The sequence below is a fragment of the Phoxinus phoxinus genome (genome assembly GCF_949152265.1).
Source record: "Phoxinus phoxinus genome assembly, chromosome: 12".
Lineage (NCBI taxonomy): Eukaryota > Metazoa > Chordata > Actinopteri > Cypriniformes > Leuciscidae > Phoxinus > Phoxinus phoxinus.
This window is the reverse complement of record NC_136887.1, coordinates 18625204-18644126: the sequence shown is the minus strand read 5'-3', so window position 1 is coordinate 18644126 and position 18923 is coordinate 18625204. Positions and strand designations below refer to the sequence as shown.

Genomic DNA, 18923 nt, shown 5'->3' with positions numbered 1-18923 from the left:
AATTAATGATAAGAACAGAGAGTGAGGTTACTGTACACATGTCCTCATTTCCCCTCTCCCGCTTTGCTGGACCAAACATGGTAGTTTATGCCATATGCTTTGAAATGGCAATAAAACGTGGTGCTGGGCTTATAAAGCAACAAATGATCAAACACTGAGCGACTGTAATATTGATTGAGCTGTCGTATTCAGCTAGCTTGCTGTAAATATCGGTTCTCTGTCTTCTGAATCTATAAGAACTAGACTATTGCGTTCTATAAATATGGCCACTGCCCTCTTTTCGCAAGTAGGTTATGACATGCTCAGATTGTGTTACTCACAAATGAGCTTTTAACCACTATTCTGTAAAGTGCAATGCACCATTTGTCCAACTAAATATAATTTGGGTGCATTTGCACAAACGCAAATGAGGCTTTGGCAAGTCTGCACTTCATTTAAAATAGTTGACCTGCTTTTGAACATCTTGTGATGTTTAATTGCATAAAATGATGTATTTGATCCTGCACTTGCTCCTCGCAGTCGTTTCGTTTCTCCAGTTTGTTGTTGCAACATTACACTGAGCTGGGCAGAGGGGAAGAGGGGAAGAGGCTCAGCCTGTTGTAATGTGTCATGTTGCTTTAAGCCTATGATTTTAGAGTTTGTTTGTGCTCTCCAGAGCGCTGTACGTGTCTCTGTCCTTGCTGTGAGTTTTTGAGCGAGCTCAGGCAGCTGCATGTTTTTATGAATGGAGGCAGTGGGGCTGTAATAGGCTGAAAGGATTATATATACTTAACCTAATTATTTTTCCCTGTGGCTGGGGGCTTTTCTCCTCTGCCAGGCCCGTCTCACAAGCTCTTGATTCTCAAGACTTCTCTCCACCATGTTAGACCCAGCATGTCTCAACCTAAGCTGTCAGAACTGTCCATTTTGGTGTTTTTTTTAAGTGAATGCTGCAGTTCTGGCTCTGAGGAACAGAGAACTATGTGTCCATGTATTTTTGCATTTCCTTTCATTAAGGGAAGTACGCACATGGCTTAATATCGGTTACATTTGGGTCATACTTCTGCATCAGATTCTCTGCACTGATCAGCCTTGTCCTTTAAATGTCATTCAGACAGTTTGTTCCCTGTAATGGCCAGGACAGTGTGTCTATTCATACGATTCAATCATTTAAAGAAGTATGCAGCCATCTTATACTGATCGAAACTCTTCTTAAAGGGATATTTCACACTACGACACGTGATCTTTTTGCGTCTTTTAAAAAACAAGCTTGATGCTGGTCACTATTCACTGGCATTATATAGACGAGTGCAAGCGGAACATTTTTAAATGATTTTATTTTAGGGTGAACTAACCCTTCAACGGAAGGAACACAAAAAGTGAATTTGAAAGATAACCGAGGCTGTCAATTTCAAAAGTGACAATTTCATGAAAGTTGTCCATAGGAATCGAGCACTATAATTCAGTTAAGCTATATGATATCTTTGATGATGATTTTTATTTACTCCAGTGGACTAAAAAACACTGTGACCAGATAATTCAGTCTTGAAAACCCGGATCAGTCTGATTCATGAACAAATCATTTTTGGGTGAACTATCCTTTTTAGAACATAAAAGATTCAAACATTTACAGAAGTATGCAGCCATTTCTACTCATTAAAACTCTTCTTAAAGGAACAGTCCACACAAAAAAAAAATAGAATTCTGCCATCATTTACTCACCCTTACAAGGCCATTAAACTCCAAAATGATTTTAAAAAAAAGCACAATGAAAGTATAATGTAAGTAGTCCATATGACTTGCGCACTAAAATTCAATAAAGCCATATGATAGCTTTGAGTGACAGAGTGAAATTTGTTATGTACTGATATTCTTTTACTTTTAACCATGCAACCAGATCATTGAGTCTCGAGAATGATTTTGTGAACTTGTCCGGTTTTGTAAACCAAATCATCCAATTTCTTGAAGAAATCTGACTTAAAATAATAATTAATTTGCTCATGAATCTGACATCCCTAGCTCTCTCATGAACACACCAAGAAGACTTATGAATGTAAATATTTAGAAGATATGAACGATGACTGAAATTTTGTTCTGTCCCTCACACAAAGCCGTATGGTACTTTTATGATACTTTATGGTGCTTTTTCTAATTTAGAAGCTCGGAAAATCAGGATTGAACAACATGAAGGTGAGAACATAATACCATAATTTCCATTTTTGGATAAACTACAAGAAAAGGAAATAAGGAAAATACAGCTATTTGAAATCATATTAAAACAGCAAACTTTTTTAAAATCTCAAATTCCCCAAAGCATGACTCTATTTCTGAGAATACACGTGGGTTCAGTTTCATTTCTCTGTGATTTCACCTCGGCAAGATAAGAAGTGCAAAGGAGACATTTAAAGGCATAGTTCACCCAAAGATGAAAAGTCTGTCTTCATTTACTCAGCCTCGTGTTGTTCCAAAACTGTATGATTTTCTGTCTTCTGCGGAATACAAAAGAAGATATTTTGAAGAATGTTGGCAACCAAACAGTTTTGGCCACCATTGACCTCCATCGTATGGACAAAAGATATTACTTTTAAAATATATATTTTTATCTTCCACGCAAGAAAGAAAGTCGTACAAGTTTGCAACAACATGATTGTGAGTAAATAATGTAAATGATTGCTGTCACTAAGAAGCAACACAAAGGTTAACTCTGAGCGACTGAGCTCTCAGTTCACCGTGAGAAATGCTGCAGTACAAGCTGCAGCAGGCAGAATGCATGTGGGGAGCATGTGCTGTGCTGGTGGAGCTGCAGTATGTGCTGGTCATGCTGGGCTGGCCTTGTATGCGTCAGCTCTGTGGTATGAAGGTTATGTTGTGGCGCTCCAGTGCTGCTGAGCGCTGCAGTGCGTTGGAACAGCAGACTCCTCTCTTTCCTGCCTTGACCTCTGCCAACTGACCCTCACACTCCCACTGCTGTCTCTGCGGACGAGTATGGCAGAGGCAGAGAACCAGATTCAATCATGCGTTGGTTCTGCATATCATTCCGGTGTAGCTCGTTCACTTGCTTTTCTGGGCTTATTTGGGAACTCTGTGCCACTGACTGTCAGAGCTTCAGTGGCGGCAACCCGTATTGAAAATGCTTATCATTTGATGCTGCGCCTGTTTGCCCATCATCACCTTCCCAGCATTTCAAGGTCAGCTTTAGTTATGATTATGCGGCCGCATTGCTCTATTTTCCCTATTCATACATTAGTCATGTCCCAAAGACTGAGCTTCCATGAAAAATAAAATGTTCAAAAAGGCCCCGTGGCCTTTGGTTTATTTACATAAGCAAAATGTTGCACTCCGCTGGGATCTGAAAAAAAAGACACGTCTGCAGAATGTTGCTTCATCAAGCCATGAGATTTGTGTTGGCTATTAAAATATATTGGTCGGCAATTTTTTTCCCCCACATTGTAGTCTGTTTGTTCACCTCGATTTAATTAATATTCCTAGTACATGACATGAGTTACAGTGAAAGGCTTTTTTGAAAATGGTTAAAATAGACCTCAAATGAACACTAAACAATGTTTACTCTAGTGATCCCTGTAATTATTTTACCTAGGGCATCTGTTGTCATATTGATCTGTATAATCGATAATTCCAAGATCTAAGATTAGCTCATTCAGCAAATGTGTCTCAAATAGACAACGAATTCTGGAGACTGGTTTTCTGTTTTTTTAAAGCATAGTATCGAAGTTTACCCAAAAACGAGGGTGAGTAAATTATTTTCATGTCGTTCCAAACCTGTATGTTTTTTTCTCTCTGTGGTATACAAAAAGCAGATATTTTAAGAAATGTCTTTTTTTGGTCCGTAAAATTAAATTCAATAGGATCTGATGTTGTTTTGGACCCCATTGACTTTCATTACATAGGCAGAAACAGTTCAAACTTTCTTGTATGTTCCACAGGAGAAAAAAAGTCACACAGGGTTGGACGATGTTATGAGGGATACATAAATTGACAGAATACAATTTTTGGATGAACAATTCCTTTAAAGTCGCAATGAAACAGATGTAACGACAGATCTTTTCTTCTGTATTGTGACGTACATCCGAGTGAAATTTATTAGAGAATAAGAAAAAAATGTAGGGCAAGAACTTAGTTCTATCCATCGGTTGTTGATTGAATTGTGGAGGGGCGGCTTTAAGCGGACTAAATGATGAAGAAGTCCAGCATTCATCAACAGTCACAGTTGAAAAGAAAAAAAACTTTTGGTACTTTTTGGGACCAATATGTACTTTTAAGGTACTAATATGAGCTCTTTAAGTACAAAGTGTACCATTTGAAAGGGTACCGTCCTAGTGATGGCTTTTGTACCTTTTTATCTGAGAGTGAATAAGATCAATACCATGGATTTACAAAATAAATAAGGTGAATTTTCATTTCATGTCGATTAAAAGCATAAGCATTTAGCATTTAATTTAGCAGGAATAATGTTATTTCTCACAGACAGACAGTAGGTGGTTTTCAAACTAAGTGAAGGCTAGTGCCTACAAATTGTAGCCAGGTTTTGATGAAAGATCTGTTCCAGTTATTGACTTGATTCTTGTGTACTTGGCCACATGCGGTGCCTGAAGGACACTGCTACAAGTGCGATGTGTATACAGCTCGGTGACCTTGTAGAAACAATACACACTCGCCACCTCCACACTTCTGATATTTACAGCCTCCTTTGTAGATCTACGCCAGAAACACTCACACACGTATACTGTGCTGTATATCCTCCGCCCAGCCGTCTTTCTGCTGTAGAGAACATCAAAGTAAACCGACTACACTGCCAGCACTTACACTAGCCTGTATAACAATTGTACTACATATAGCTGACGTTATTAGTATCGAGCACACGGTTATTTGTCTTCTTGTCTGTGCAATTAGAAATTATGTTCTTTCTGAAGCGCATCAGGGTTTAAAGACTTTTTTCTACCGTTATTTTTTAAATCTCTTTACAGGTTCAATGCAAGTTTCGATGCATCTAGTCTAGCCTATATATTTTTTCAGTAGTGTGTTACTAGCTCTATTCACAATAGTGTAGCTTCTCAATTTAACAAGCTAGTTTTTCCAATGTGCATTAAAAACGCTGCATTGCTGTTTTTAATGTCACATTGTATTGCATGCTCAGCCTGAGCAAGCTGAGGCAGTTCATATTCTGATTCCTTTTTGCATCGTTCAGATGGTTTATGAAACCATACATTAACTGATTACAGTCCCTGGTATCATTGGGGGATGCACAATATATCAGTACAAAATCTGTTATCGGCCTTCAATAGTGATGAGTTTTTTATTTTAAATATTGTTATTACCTGATATAAAATATTTAACTGTACATGCTCATTTACCCTATTTGTACATTAAGATTACTTTTGCACTCTAATGCTCACTTAAAATTAAAATCACCATTTTTTTTTAAATGGAAATGAGCATCAAAAATGTATATCTATTTTCTAAATGCATGTTATTGATCTTGTGAACAATTCATAAATTGTTTGTAAATAACTACTTTTTCACTAGAATATCTTGACTACTCTTTACCTAGTTTAACTTTATAAGTAACCTTGCTTTCCCAACACTTTTGTCTTGCTTTTTCACTTTTCATTCAGTTGTCCTAGATGAAACAGCGTTATCTGCTTTTATGTCTGTACAGTAAATACAGCTTGTAATAACTAGGCCAGACCTACACCAACCAGTCAGATTGCGTTTTGTCGGTCTACTTTGCATTAATAATTTACTTCATCACGTTGTATAATCAGTTCGAGACATCTATTTATAACAGGTCCCATTGTTTCGGGGGGGTGTGTGATCGTTAGCTTAGCAAGCCGCGAAGATAAAATTCATCCAATTTGGGAAATAACGATGATTATCAATGCGAGGGGGATTAGCAATCGTTGGGAGGGCAACGCTTGTACTACATATTAAGGTAATAGCGGCGTCTGTGGAGGGAATCAGACACAGCGGCTGACGTCACGGCCACATTTTCTCTTCACGGATCACCTCTCGTTCACCTGCTTACATATAAATGAGATAATTGGCCTTTCACCGTGCATGCAGGAAGCAGGTGTGGCTGAGGTACCATGCTGCTCCGAGACAGAGATGTGCTAACTTCAGTGCTGACAAACAGCTCAATGCAGGTCTGCGTTCCCCGGGGGGGCGTCTTCATCGATCTTACTGTAGGGCTGATATTGGGGGAGGGTGTGCTCACGTCAGCCTGCTGTAAAACCTACTTTCTGCTTTGCCTTGTGTTACGTTGCGCTGTATTTAGTGCCTTTGTTCTTGTATCTGGAGGTGGGTGTCATTAATTCAATTTCTATCCTCTCTCCCTCGTTTTCTCTCCCAATCTCCCTCATCCGCTCACCGCATTGCTCTCCTTCTGGACCGTCTGTCTGTATGTGCCCACCCCCCTCCTCCTCCTCCGTCTGTGTCTGTCGCTGTGAGACACAGGGACAGATAATATCTGCCTTAACCTCTCCTCTAATCCCTTCACTGGCTGCTCGTTCACCTCTGCATTATTTGTTTTCATCTTCCCGTTCTTTTATTTGTTTAGCCATCCCTCCCTCCCGCATCGGTTTCGAGTGTGCTTGGTCATCACAGCATTGATTATTCTTCACTGTACTGTCTCTTTCTTTCTCTCAAGGGACCACATATCAGCTGTCAGACCCACCCAAGACACCCACTCACATCCCTCTGTGGCACCGCCCCCTGTATTTCACTTCTCCACCCTTGCACCTTCCCACATCGCCACACGCATTGAATGAATGCGATAACGATCCATTCGCTTCTCCTTTCTTTTCCCTTCTTCCTCCCACCTGTGACTCCGATGAGGCGCCGCAGCGATTGCCTATACTTTAAAACCTTCCCGTTAATGCTCCAGGGAAGCAAGAGAGCCACTCTCCTTCGGATTCAGCCAAGGAGCAATGCAATGACAAAGAGGGTGGGGAGACTAACGATCAATATATTAGGCTCCTCCTGATTGGTCGATTCACCTTGCCTGGTTGCATCGCTGCTGCGGATTGGCTGTTGCGTGTTCCCTGCTCAGCAGCTGCAGCTATGGGGATTTGCCCTTCCTCTCAGCTGCTCTACTTCCTTTTTCTCTCACAAAAGCAGTGTTCAGATCCTGAATGCTGAGAGTGGCATTCGCCGCATAGTTTATGGCCTCCGCAACGAGCGTCGTTTTGTTTTGCGCTAACTTTCTGTGACTTCGACCTGCCACACAGACATAAAGTGACGTTGCTGTCTCCCATGTGCTTCCTCTGTCTCTGTCCCTTTCTTTGCCTCCTCCCTCTTTTCCCTCCCCCCTCCCTCCCTCCATCTCTTAATCAAGACACAGCCTTTGCATTGCTGGCTGCCTCCCGTCTGCACTCCTCCTCTACCTCTCGTGCACTCTCTCACTCGCGCTTTCTGCCATGCGCTTTCAGCCTCTCTCTGTTTGTCGCTCACCTCTGTATTCCCCAGTTACAGGTTTGCAACATAAACAGCTGCGGCTTCAGGCATTTTCTTTTGTTATTTTGTACTTTTATTGTTTGTTTTTTGCGAAATATTCCTTTTGCAAAGTGTTTTGAACAGGACAAGCTGTTTTAACTGAGTTTATTGCCTTTGCTTTTTGTGTGTTTTTGCAAAGGTAGGTTCTCCTGCTGCAAGAGGACTCTTAGAAGTGCGCGAGGACAAGTCACAGTGCGATGAAAGGAATGCAGGGAAAGCAGGAGGGATGAGAAAGCGATTCAAGTAAAAGAAGACTTGCATCACCATAAAGTGCCTCATCTGGATGCTGCGGAAGCCCTCCTCTGTGTCTGCACTCCCATCCTGGCTGGTCTCTGCTTCGGAACGCTCTTTTCCCCGCTGACTTGAGCGGTGTGCGCTTGGCCTTGGCATGGGCTATATTTCACCCTGACAGTCAATCAACCCATTTGCCTGTTCCTCGATTCCAACTTCGCCTACTCGCCATTTCACCTTATAATACAAGGACACCAGTCGATTAGTTTCCCTTTTTGGGTTCTCAAAGTGTTTCTCCCTTCACTTCTGCAGTCTCTCCATCCCTTGTGACCCAGGCATGCGAGCATCTTGAGGGACTGCTGCGGCTATGGCAACAGGGCAGGGGGTTTCGGAAGCCTAAAATTAGAGAGAGTCCGTTTTACATCAATGCAAGAAAGCTATTTTAAACCCAGCGCTCCCGAGGGTGAGTCTAGACAGTGGGACGACCACTGCAGACAAATAGAAAGTGCCGCTCTACTCTACTTTTAATGCCTCGTTTTCCTGGAAGACAGCCGAAGATGCACCGCAGCATGTCACAGTGACCTACCCCACCTCAGCACTCTCGATTCGTCACTCTCCCTACCTGACTTTCAACTAATCTCATATTCTCGTTATACTTACCCTTTTGTTAATCACCAGACTATGCCCCCTACCTGTCAATAAGAGAGTTTGTTTTTCATCTCTAGACTGGTAGTCTGAGGATCTCCTCGCCACTGTGCTAATTTTTTTGCAGCCTTTGTGCTTTATCACGCCTGGCTGCCCCACCCAAGCCCTCCGCTCACCCGCCACTCGCCGAGGGACCGCCATGGCCGTCAATGTGACCATGGGCCGCGACACCAAGTGGCTGACACTGGAGGTGTGTAGAGAGTTTCAGCGAGGAACCTGCTCACGCTCGGACGCCGAATGCAAGTTTGCTCACCCCTCTCGCACATGCCACGTGGAGAACGGCCGCGTCATCGCCTGTTTCGACTCACTCAAGGTAAATACAAGTGCACATATTATTATTGCACTGTGATATATTAACTATAAGAAACATTATATTGCAGATTATATCACTCACGCAACAATATTTGGTCATGTTGTCAACACCTCTAGGCTCTTTTGCTGAGTAGTGGTCTCTCTCCATCTGATGAAATCAGTCTTTGTGTGTATGTTTGAGTCATCCTTAAACACTTCAACCTCTGGTTCTGGGATTGGTTAGTTGTGATTAAAAAGATATGTGACATTCTTATTTAAATGTCGTTAAAAAAAGAAAAAAAGAATGCATATTGATCGACCATCAATGAATGCTGGGAGTATTTACATGCTAGTATGCTACTAAGTGCTAGGAATACCATGGTATATCCAAAAAAACATGCTAATACTGTTGTCTTATCTGCAAATTGCTAAATAATCTTTTTTATTTTTTGTTACTTGTTACTTGATTTTTGTTACTTCTGCTTAAATAATGCTTTTCTTTGAAAGCGTAATCTCAGAGGAACAACATTTAAAGGAACAGTTCCATCAATTCCGCCATCATTAACTCATAACGGTTCTCAATATTGATAATAATAAGAAATGTTTCTTGTGCAGCAAATCAGCATATTAGAATGATTTCTAAAGGATCATGTGACACTGAAGACTGGAGTAATAATGCTGAATTCAGCTTTGCCATCACTATAGTTTAAGTTATTATTTGATGATCATTTATCAAATGTAGCTGACTGGACCATGAAGTCAGTGAGTAGGAACTCAGAAATTAGATCAGAGATTCATAAATGTATTATTCAGGTGGATGTGAATCAGATCAACTGATTCATAAAAAAGAATGATTCATTCATGAATAGCACATCATTAGTAGATGTAAAGATTTTTAGTGATATTTATTTTGTTTCTTTTACAAAGCTGTTATATGCCATTCGACAACTTGAAATATAGTCATAATAATTACTTTTAGGATGCATTCTTGGAGCTTTTGAGTGTGAAATCCTCAGTCCCCATTCATTGCAATTGCATGAAAGATAACAACCAGCACATTAATAATTTCTCCTTTTGTGAACATACTAATATAGATTTCAAACATCAATGAGTAAATGCTGACAGAATTTTGGGGTGTACTGTCCCTTTAAAAAATTTATTTCTATAAACAGATTTTTTTATTATTGTTTTCAGCTTAAGGTGATTTCTTGATTTAAAAACTCAAATGTTATACCTTTTATCTTCTGATTGTCCATGTTCATCTCAGGAAGCAACTCTCTGGACCTGTGGATCAATCAGGACTCTGAGCATTGAGCTATGAGCACAACAAATGTGTTTGTGTGTTTATGTCTCTGCTTATGTGTTTATGTGCAGTGAAAGAGCTAGACAAGGCCCTCTCTGTCTGAGTGCAGCAGCTGTCTCCTCTTTTATTGAGCTAGAATGTATTATTTGGCCATTTTTTGGCTGTGGGCAGCATGTGTGGGGGAGCTCTGGATGAGGAGGAGTGAGAGAGAAAGCTACATGTGGCCTAGCAACAGCGCCAGCCGACTGGATACAGTAATCCCTATGAACTGTGTTGCAGTTGTTAGCACTGTGTGCCAGTGGCCTGTGTAGATGAATTACTCATCCAATTGTTTGATTGTTTTTATCAGAACAGTAAAAGCAACCAGCCGTTACTATCAGAAAAACTCGAGGTTGGATTGCTGTTATGACTGAGAGAGATACAAGCCAGAGGAAATAAATGAGAGAAACTGTTTGCGGTTTATTCCTCATGATGTTCTTGTGCGTGTGCGTCTGAAGAGTTTAAATGGTGCCTGTTGAAGTGCTAAGAGGTGCACATAAAGTCGACATGAAACGGAAATTGCGATTGTCTTTTCTTCCCTATTATTGTGAGTGACAAACTGAATATCCGAGTGAAACTGCTTCTCGAATATGAATAATGTAGGGCGGGACTTGATTTTGTTTGTCGGAAATTGATTGGATCATGTGAGTGACAGCTTATTGTCCCGCCCTCACGCTGGTGCACACATGTTGTTGTAAGGGGAAGGAAAGTTAAAGGTATACTTCACCGATTAGCATTAAGCTTTGTATCAGTAGAAACCCGGTAGTATTTTCGAATGACCGTGCTTCCCTCCCTCATGTCCTCCTGAGACGAGAGATTTCTGTATTGTGTGTCTGGAAAAAACACTCAGATGACGCAAAAATCGTCATTTAGCGTCATCGGAGGCTTTTTTGGCCAGAGGCTAGAGACTACAGCCAGTAGTAGGAGCTAGTTTCCCATGTTTTCAACCCGCCATAGAGTTTTTTTAGCAAAACGGATATAAATCCGATCAGTATTTAAATGAATTTATCAACTAAATCGTCACGGAGACTCAACATAAAACGGCGTCTTTTCAGTTTGGATTCAACTAGTAGCCTAGTTGTATAATTTCTTCCGATGCTGCCCTCTGTAACCAGTAGGCGTGGCTTCGTAGGGCAGTGAAGCAAGTGCACTCTGGGAGTTGTTGTCTTTCATCCACATGAGCCAAAAATACATTTTCTGGCTTTTCTCAGTCTAGAAGGCACCAACTTCTAAAATAATTTCACATTTCTACTACATAAATGACACAATTTAAATACACATTCATCTTTCCAGCGTGTTTTATATACGATGAAGCACTGCTATGACGGCTTCACCGAACAGCTTCAAGCGCAGGCGCTATATGTCTGCGTCATTCACCTTAAATTTTTCCATTTTGTACTGTATGGTACCGTATGTAATCAGTGCACTGTATGCGACACTGTTTAATAATGCTTCTTGAATCTATTGAAATGTCAATTTTGATTTCACAGTAACTTCCTTGTACAAAAGACCTTGAGACAAGACGAGCCTTTGCATGCAGAACCTCTTATTAAATGTCATTAGGTGCTTCACACCTTTCTAGGTGATCCGACAAATCATTTTTTTTAGTTGAGGTGGATAAAAAAAAGATCAAATCATCACCCAGACCAACAGCATAGCAACATGCTAAAAAAAAACATGCTGAACACCTGGCATCCACCCACAGTAGTATGCCGGACACTAGTGTTGTGGGTGGTTGCCAGGGCATTGCTACGTAGTTGCTTAAGTTTTCTGCAGTTCAAAAAAGTTAAAAAGTCTTGTAATTAATTGTGCAAGATCTCAGGTTTTGAGTGCAGTCCCCTTCAATCACGATCATTAAAATAATTCCAGCATTTATCTCCAGACCCAATCTCATCCCCCAGGCCTCTCTCTCTCCTCTGCAACCCTCCACACCTCCACATCTCTTCTAATTTATCGACATCAGCTAATGGCTGCTGTTCTGTTCTTCTTTCCACTACACCCTCCCTGATGCACAATGTCTTGCTTTTTGCTGTTCGTTGGCCATTAATCTGGTTTGGTTAGCTTGAAAACGTATCAGGGATGCATGAATTAGGCAGTCAGCTAGTCCATGTAAATGTGATTGAGTTATTGATGCTGGCACAGGCTTCTGTCTGAAAAACCAAATCAGCAGGTACTGTCATTGACTGCGTCTTATTCACATGAACATGAGTTGAAAGTTATTTTTAGAAAAATAGGACATATAAATGGCCACTGAGAAACACTGTTCCAGGAAGTACATTTAATGGGGACATTTGGAAAACAGGATTTTCCTTGCTCTTTGGCAATAAAAGAGTTGATGTACTTAGTACTATGTGAATATTAAAGTACCAATCAAAAGTGTGGAGGCAGTTTTTAAAATGTTTTTGAAAGTTTCTAATGCTCACCAAGGCTGCAATATGTTCGATTTAAAAATGCAGTATGTACAGTAATACGGTGAAATATCAATAATTATATCTATTTGAATATATTTTAAGGCAAGACACCCCAGGTAAATAGGGTAAAAAATTAACTACTAGATATCATCACCACTTCCCCAGCTGATTAATTATATTAAGAATTGCAAAGATTTTTCTGCATTACAGGTTTTCCGAAATGTTATGTTTAAATATGCAAATGAGGCATTATCTAATTAAATCTAATAATATGTACTATAACTAAAAATACTAATTTACCTACATTTACACCAGGTTCAAATTTTTTTTCACATTAGAGTCAAAGGTTTTTACAGAGGGCATTTTGGATCTCTTTTTATCACTCCATCAGAAAATACTGTCAACGGCCAGAAAAAAAAAAGTTAAATAAAATCAGGCAAATTATATATGAACAAACCCTTCAGAATATAAATAGGAATACAACTGTAAAGTTTGTTGTGTGTAAGTGTTACTGAAGTGGAGATTTCTGACTCAGAATAGGAGAAAAAAAATCATTTTGAGAAAACAGATGTACTGTAATTAAAACCTACAGACGCAAATAGATAAAAGTGCTGTAAAAGATACTCTTAAAAGTGTGTTTTGGATGTTTTCTTTCCACTAGTCTGAAAAAACACTTTATGTAAAGCTAAAATCAAAATTGACAGATGCATGAAAAACAGTTCAAAGGTTCAAGGGTCTTTTATTGTCATTCCATACACATTTTCACATGAAGGAACGAAACTAAGTACTAAGGTCCCGGTCAAAACACAAAATAAAAACATTAACCAATAAAACATTAGAAACATGGAATGAAATCATTCCAATTGATGAAATTTGATGACAGTGTTTACTTGAATGCTAAATAAGTGAGCGGGTGGTTGAGCATGTTTAAATGTAACAAGCTACAAATCTGATTTGATCTTTTGACATGCACACACTACATGAATATACAGAGCTTCCTGCTGTTTGCACATACTAGCCATCCTCCTTTACTTTGTTTTAAAAAGCAGACTTAATATTTATCTATTTCGTGTCCAAATTAGGAGATGACGAGCACATGGAGCTTTGTGCTGCTTATTTATCAAGTAGTATAAATGCCCCTTCCCGCACCCAAAACCAATGGTCTGTGTATGAAAGTCTGAAGCAAGGATCGCTGGGACGTCATCGTCCTGCACGTCTTTACAGATTTTAGAATATGGGATGAGTGATACCAAACTTATACTGATACTTTTTGTTACAATTTTAACGATACTGATACTGATTAAGAAAAATCTATTTTTTTAATTATAAAAGGTTTAATCCACCCCTTACAATCCAAATGAAATTTACATCTGATTTGGCCAATTCATTCCGATTGACGTGGTTACATTATTACGACTATGCTACTATTCAGATTACAATCGGATTATTATTAGGGTATAATGTAAACGCAGCTTATGTAAATGTCTTTACTGTCACTTTTGATCAATTTAATGCAACCATTCTACAAACATGATCATCCTCATTTGAAAAGCTGCTATAGACTCCAGTATCCCCTCTACCCTATATAGGACAAGAGGTACAGAGGTAACTTACATATTAAAATCATAAAAGTTGCACTCATTAAGAAAAGTATTATAAATGAATAAAATGTTTACATGATGTACACTCGAGTCATCAGACATGGGTCGCCTTATGGGGGCCGCCATGTTGAAATCACATGCCCAGTTAAATACTACTCACTTAGAGGTTACTTTTGCTAGGCTTTACACCACAAGTACTAGACAACTGTCATATTTCCATCGCAACATGAAGTACTGAGTTCACCTTTAAAGGTACAGTAGCAAAAACAGCTTGTTAGCTAATAAGGAGGGTAAATTGTATTGAAAAAACTAAATGACGTTGTTTTTAGCACAATATATATTGTCTAAGATGGTTGGGGAATATAATCTCTTTTAAAAAATGCTTTTGAACAAGGAAAATCGCCATTATGAAAAGGTTCAGCGCTCAGATCTTAATTGAGGTTTATTGTGGTATAATCAGATATGCAGTCTGCTTTCTCCATTTGTACAGTCTCTCTTTTTCTTCCTCCCTCTCCCTTTCTTCCTCACTGGCCAATCAGTAGTTAGGAGACAGCATGAGGCAAAACTTACTCTCGGTTGCCGGGTGTGTTACCATGACGACGCAGAGGAGATCCCTGACCTAGTCCATCCTACATGACATGACTTACAGCTTTTCATCTCCGCAATGTTTCTTCTCACGGGGACACTGTCCGAGCCCTCAGCACATTTGCTACATCTCTCTGTGGTGACAACCTGTGTTTTCTGTATCATTGTGTACTATTGAAATTAGCGGCATGTTCTTATTGTCTTCCAGAATTTTAAAGCTTGGCTGTGGCTGGTTCTCATGTGTGCTTTGGCAGGATCACCTGTCTGCTCCGTTGAGACGGTCTGCTCATTACCCACACACTCCCACAACACACGCCGCTGATGCAATTGCTCTCAATGTCAGTGTGTGAAAGCGACGTTCAAGTGTCAAGGCACGCAATTAACAATGTTACACAGATCTGTGACTGTGTACATCTTTGCATGTGAGTGTCTTGGTTTAATGGAGAGGAATTGAAGCGGGGTGGTGTTCGGTATCGTATCAGGCTCAGACGGCACGACCACCGACCGTCCCATTAACCACTAAACCAGATCATTCATAGACTGACTGATGCAAGTTGCACACAAAAGCAATGGTGTAAAGTATTTGAGTAAATGTAATTAGTTCCTGTACTTGCGTATCCTTTTTGGCTACTTTGTAGTTTGACTGAGTATTAGCAACTTTTACTCTCTGCTTGACAAAAAATTTCATGTACTCTTTACTCCACTATATTTGTGATGAGTTATGCAATTACTCGTTACATTTTGCATGGCACCTAACCTTTTCTGCAGCAGTTTATTTCTGCTACAAAAGAAGTGATATCACCATCTACAGGGCATTGAAGGTACTATATCTCGTACCCACCTAAAGTTGTCAACAAGGCTATGTGTATGCGAGTGCATAGCAGGTAGTTGTAGTCTGTCCAACGTTGGAGATTAACGTCAATCTGATGTTGGATTCTGACATCAACCTGATGTTCATTTTCAACATTGGGTTTGGTCTTCTAAAGCCGAATTTGATCATTGTTTTGGAGCCAAAAGCCAAAAAACTTTAAATAGGGCACTATTTGAGGGAAAAATCTGTCTTTCCAACTTTTACTTGTAATGGAGTAGCCTAATATTTGACCAGCAGTATCTGTACTTTCACTCAAGTAAGGAAGTTGTCTGCAAAAATATGAAGTGTTTTCAACGTTGAGAAGAATAATAAGAAATTTTTCTTGAGGCAAATCAGCATATTAGAATGAAAGCATTTCAAATGACTGTTTTTACTGTATTTTTGATCAAATAAATGCAGCCTTATGAGCATAAGAGACTTCTTTCAAAAACATTTAAAATCTTACTGGCCCCAAATTTCAACAGTAATGTATAAATGCATTTCAGCTCACTATATTTTAATACATTATACTGTGTTTAGTATGAATTTAGGTTGATTAAATAATGATTTACTTAATTTAAAAACAATGTTTGTGCATTGAAAATAGTGTAATGCTGTAGTTGAAGTTAAAGAATACCAAACAGTGTGAATCCGGTGTAATTCTTAGGTGGTGTGTATGCATACTCTTCCAGCGGGCACTGATGGGATTCTCAGTTGGGATGATGCAGGGAGACCGATGGATGAACATTGCTTGTTGTCATGTACTTTAACACACCATCACAGGGTTTGCAGTGAATGTCATCTTTATTTATAGAGAAACGCTCCAATTCTGATTATATTGAGCTCGCTTTATTTACAAGTGAGCCAAGGGCACAGCTCATGACCAGAACAGGCTGTGATGTGGACATGACTTTATGCCATCTGACTACGTGCGGCTAGGTGTCATATGGAGCTGCATGTGTGGGAGTTGCATTGAATGATGCAGCAGTTGGATTGTGGAACATCTCCAACTCCTCGACAGCACACATAGATTACACTGTCCCTGCACGCTGACACTCCAGACACCCACTTTCATCTCCATTAAGTGCACCAGATCACACTGGCCAGCAAAGAGACACCCCCACACTCACTCACTTTAAATTTTGTTAGGACTTCATCACTGTTAAAAGCCGCCCAGGGGCTATCGAAGACACAGACAAGTGTTTAAATTGCTGTTGGTGGTGGACAGTTATACATCTCATTCATATGGAGTGACAGTTTGACATTCCGTCTGAACTGTTAGCCTTGCACAGATACCATTTGCATTCTTTGTTTCCCCAAATTCCATTTGGATTCCATAAGGGTTGCATCAGAATTCCATCCTGTTGGAACCGTGTGTTCCATGCTACGCAGCTCAATTCGATTTGTGAGCCCAACAACCCATTAAAAGCTGTGATGACTTGAGTAAAAATAGAGTCTCTTATCTAACCAAAGAAAGAAAAAGAATGAAAAGCTTTAACAGCAAATCAAATCATTGTTGCCTTTGCATGCCTGCTGACGAAGATAGTTGTAACTCTTCAGGCATTCTTGCAGATGATGTTTGTAAAATGCAACATGAAGCATTAAGAAGCTCACAGACCTGAATGCATTAAAGGAAGAAATTCATCGCACAAAACCATGTTTTTTATTTGAATTTTTTGAGCACTGAAGATTTGCGCTGAATAAGTACAAATCTTCTTTTAGAATAAAATGTCTACATGACATTAGAATAATTTTTTTTCATATAATGCTTTATTTATACTTGCTTAATTTCTATGTTAAATGAAATTGACATTTTTCCATAATTTATTTACCAAACAAGCCAAGTGGGCATGGTTGGTTTTCTTTCTTTTGTAAACAAAAATAGATGTTTGACAGTCCAATGCTCTTTTCCATGCAATTACAGTGAACGACTTGATCTGTCAAGCTCCAAAAATGTTTGGCCATATGAGTAGTCTGCATAACTTATTATTCAAAGTCTTTTGAACCTATATTAAAGTTTAAGGTCTAAGTCTAAATATTGTTGATTCCATGGTCACCATTCACTTCCATTGAGTGTAAAAGAATGACACACATTATTTTATATCAGGTCTTTGGTTTTCTGCAGAAGAAAGAAAATCATTATGAGCAACATAAGGTTATAATAATAAATTATGACAGAATTTTCACTTTTGGATCAACTATCACTTTAAGAAAGAATGATTCATCTGTCAGAAACATTTGTGTTTGTAATATTTTATCAAATTGTATGTCGCTCCACCTCTGAAACAGCTTTCTTTTTCAGCCAATTTCACTAGTATTTAAATGTCTTACTCTCATGATGCTCCTAACCCATAAGAATTTGGTTTATCTTCAAAGCACAAATTAAGATATCACATATGGTAAACATCAAAGCTTGTTTAAGCCTCTTTGTTTATTATGTGACTCGTTTAATGTATGTGTGTTTATATGTGAATAAAAACCTAAATTAAATCTGTTCTTCATATAAAGCAAACTTATCTTTTCCAAAGACTTGGTTTAAACCACTCGAATCATATGGATACATTATGTCTGTATGACCTTTTTGGATATTAAAAGTTTTGGTTACCTGAACTTTCAATGGAGGGACAAAAACCTACAAAAGGTTTCATTAAAAATATCTTAAATTGTGTTTTTAAGATTAACCAAAGTTTAATATGTTTGGAATGACATGAGGGTGAGTAAATGATGACAGTATTGTCATTTTTAGGTGAACTGTCATTTTTAGTTTTAAGTTTAACGGTTTTATTAGTCGACCATTGTTACCAATTCCTAATTGTTATAGGCTAGGTTTAGCATGCAATTCTCAGTTTTGTACCATAGGTCTCTGCTCCATTTCTCTATCCCCAAGAGCTCCATAACCTGAAAAGGGTAGAACATTTAAGAAAAGAAATTGATGTGAAGGGAAATAGAGAAGGTTTATCCATAGAACATCAGCCAGAGTGTGTAACTGTCGGACTGATGGAACGACATCTTTCCCTACTGGGTTATTACAGTACCTTACGCAGTGCAGAACAAATGGCATTGCTCCATGGGTTCATTGAGTTTGTCTCGCAGCTAATCGACCCCGCTCATGAACGTTTGGTGTGTGTATTTAACCGTGTCTGCTGCTCGCCCATCAACATGTTGCTCGGACAGCTGGGTGATAAGCATCATGCTATACATCCGATCCATATGTAGTATGAGTGTGTACAACAGCCACAAGGGCTATATAATCTGTCAGACGGGCAGATTGTTGATGTGAACAGACAGACAGAAAGGGAAGGCTGTCACTGTCAATTCATTTGGAAGTAGTGACATTTTTTTTTCCGCCCGTGTCCCAATGCTGTCATTTCGCTGTTTCCTCTGATCGTTTGATATTCAGACCTTCCAGCACTCCTGAG

At 39.3% G+C, this 18923-nt stretch overlaps 1 protein-coding gene across 11 annotated transcripts in view; it reads left to right on the top strand.

Annotated features, from left to right (window-relative positions):
• Positions 1 to 18923, top strand: part of mbnl3 (muscleblind-like splicing regulator 3) — a 36026-nt gene that overhangs the window by 4037 nt on the left and 13066 nt on the right. For 8 of the 11 annotated variants that reach the window (XM_079631704.1, XM_079631700.1, XM_079631701.1 and 5 more), the window contains exon 2: positions 7632 to 8737. In XM_079631704.1, the coding sequence (XP_079487830.1) occupies positions 8564 to 8737 (174 nt within the window). In that variant the 5' untranslated portion in view covers positions 7632 to 8563. Of the gene's footprint in view, positions 1 to 7627; positions 8738 to 18923 lie in introns of all 11 variants that reach the window. The other 3 variants (XM_079631702.1, XM_079631698.1, XM_079631696.1) reach the window with 1 other exon arrangement.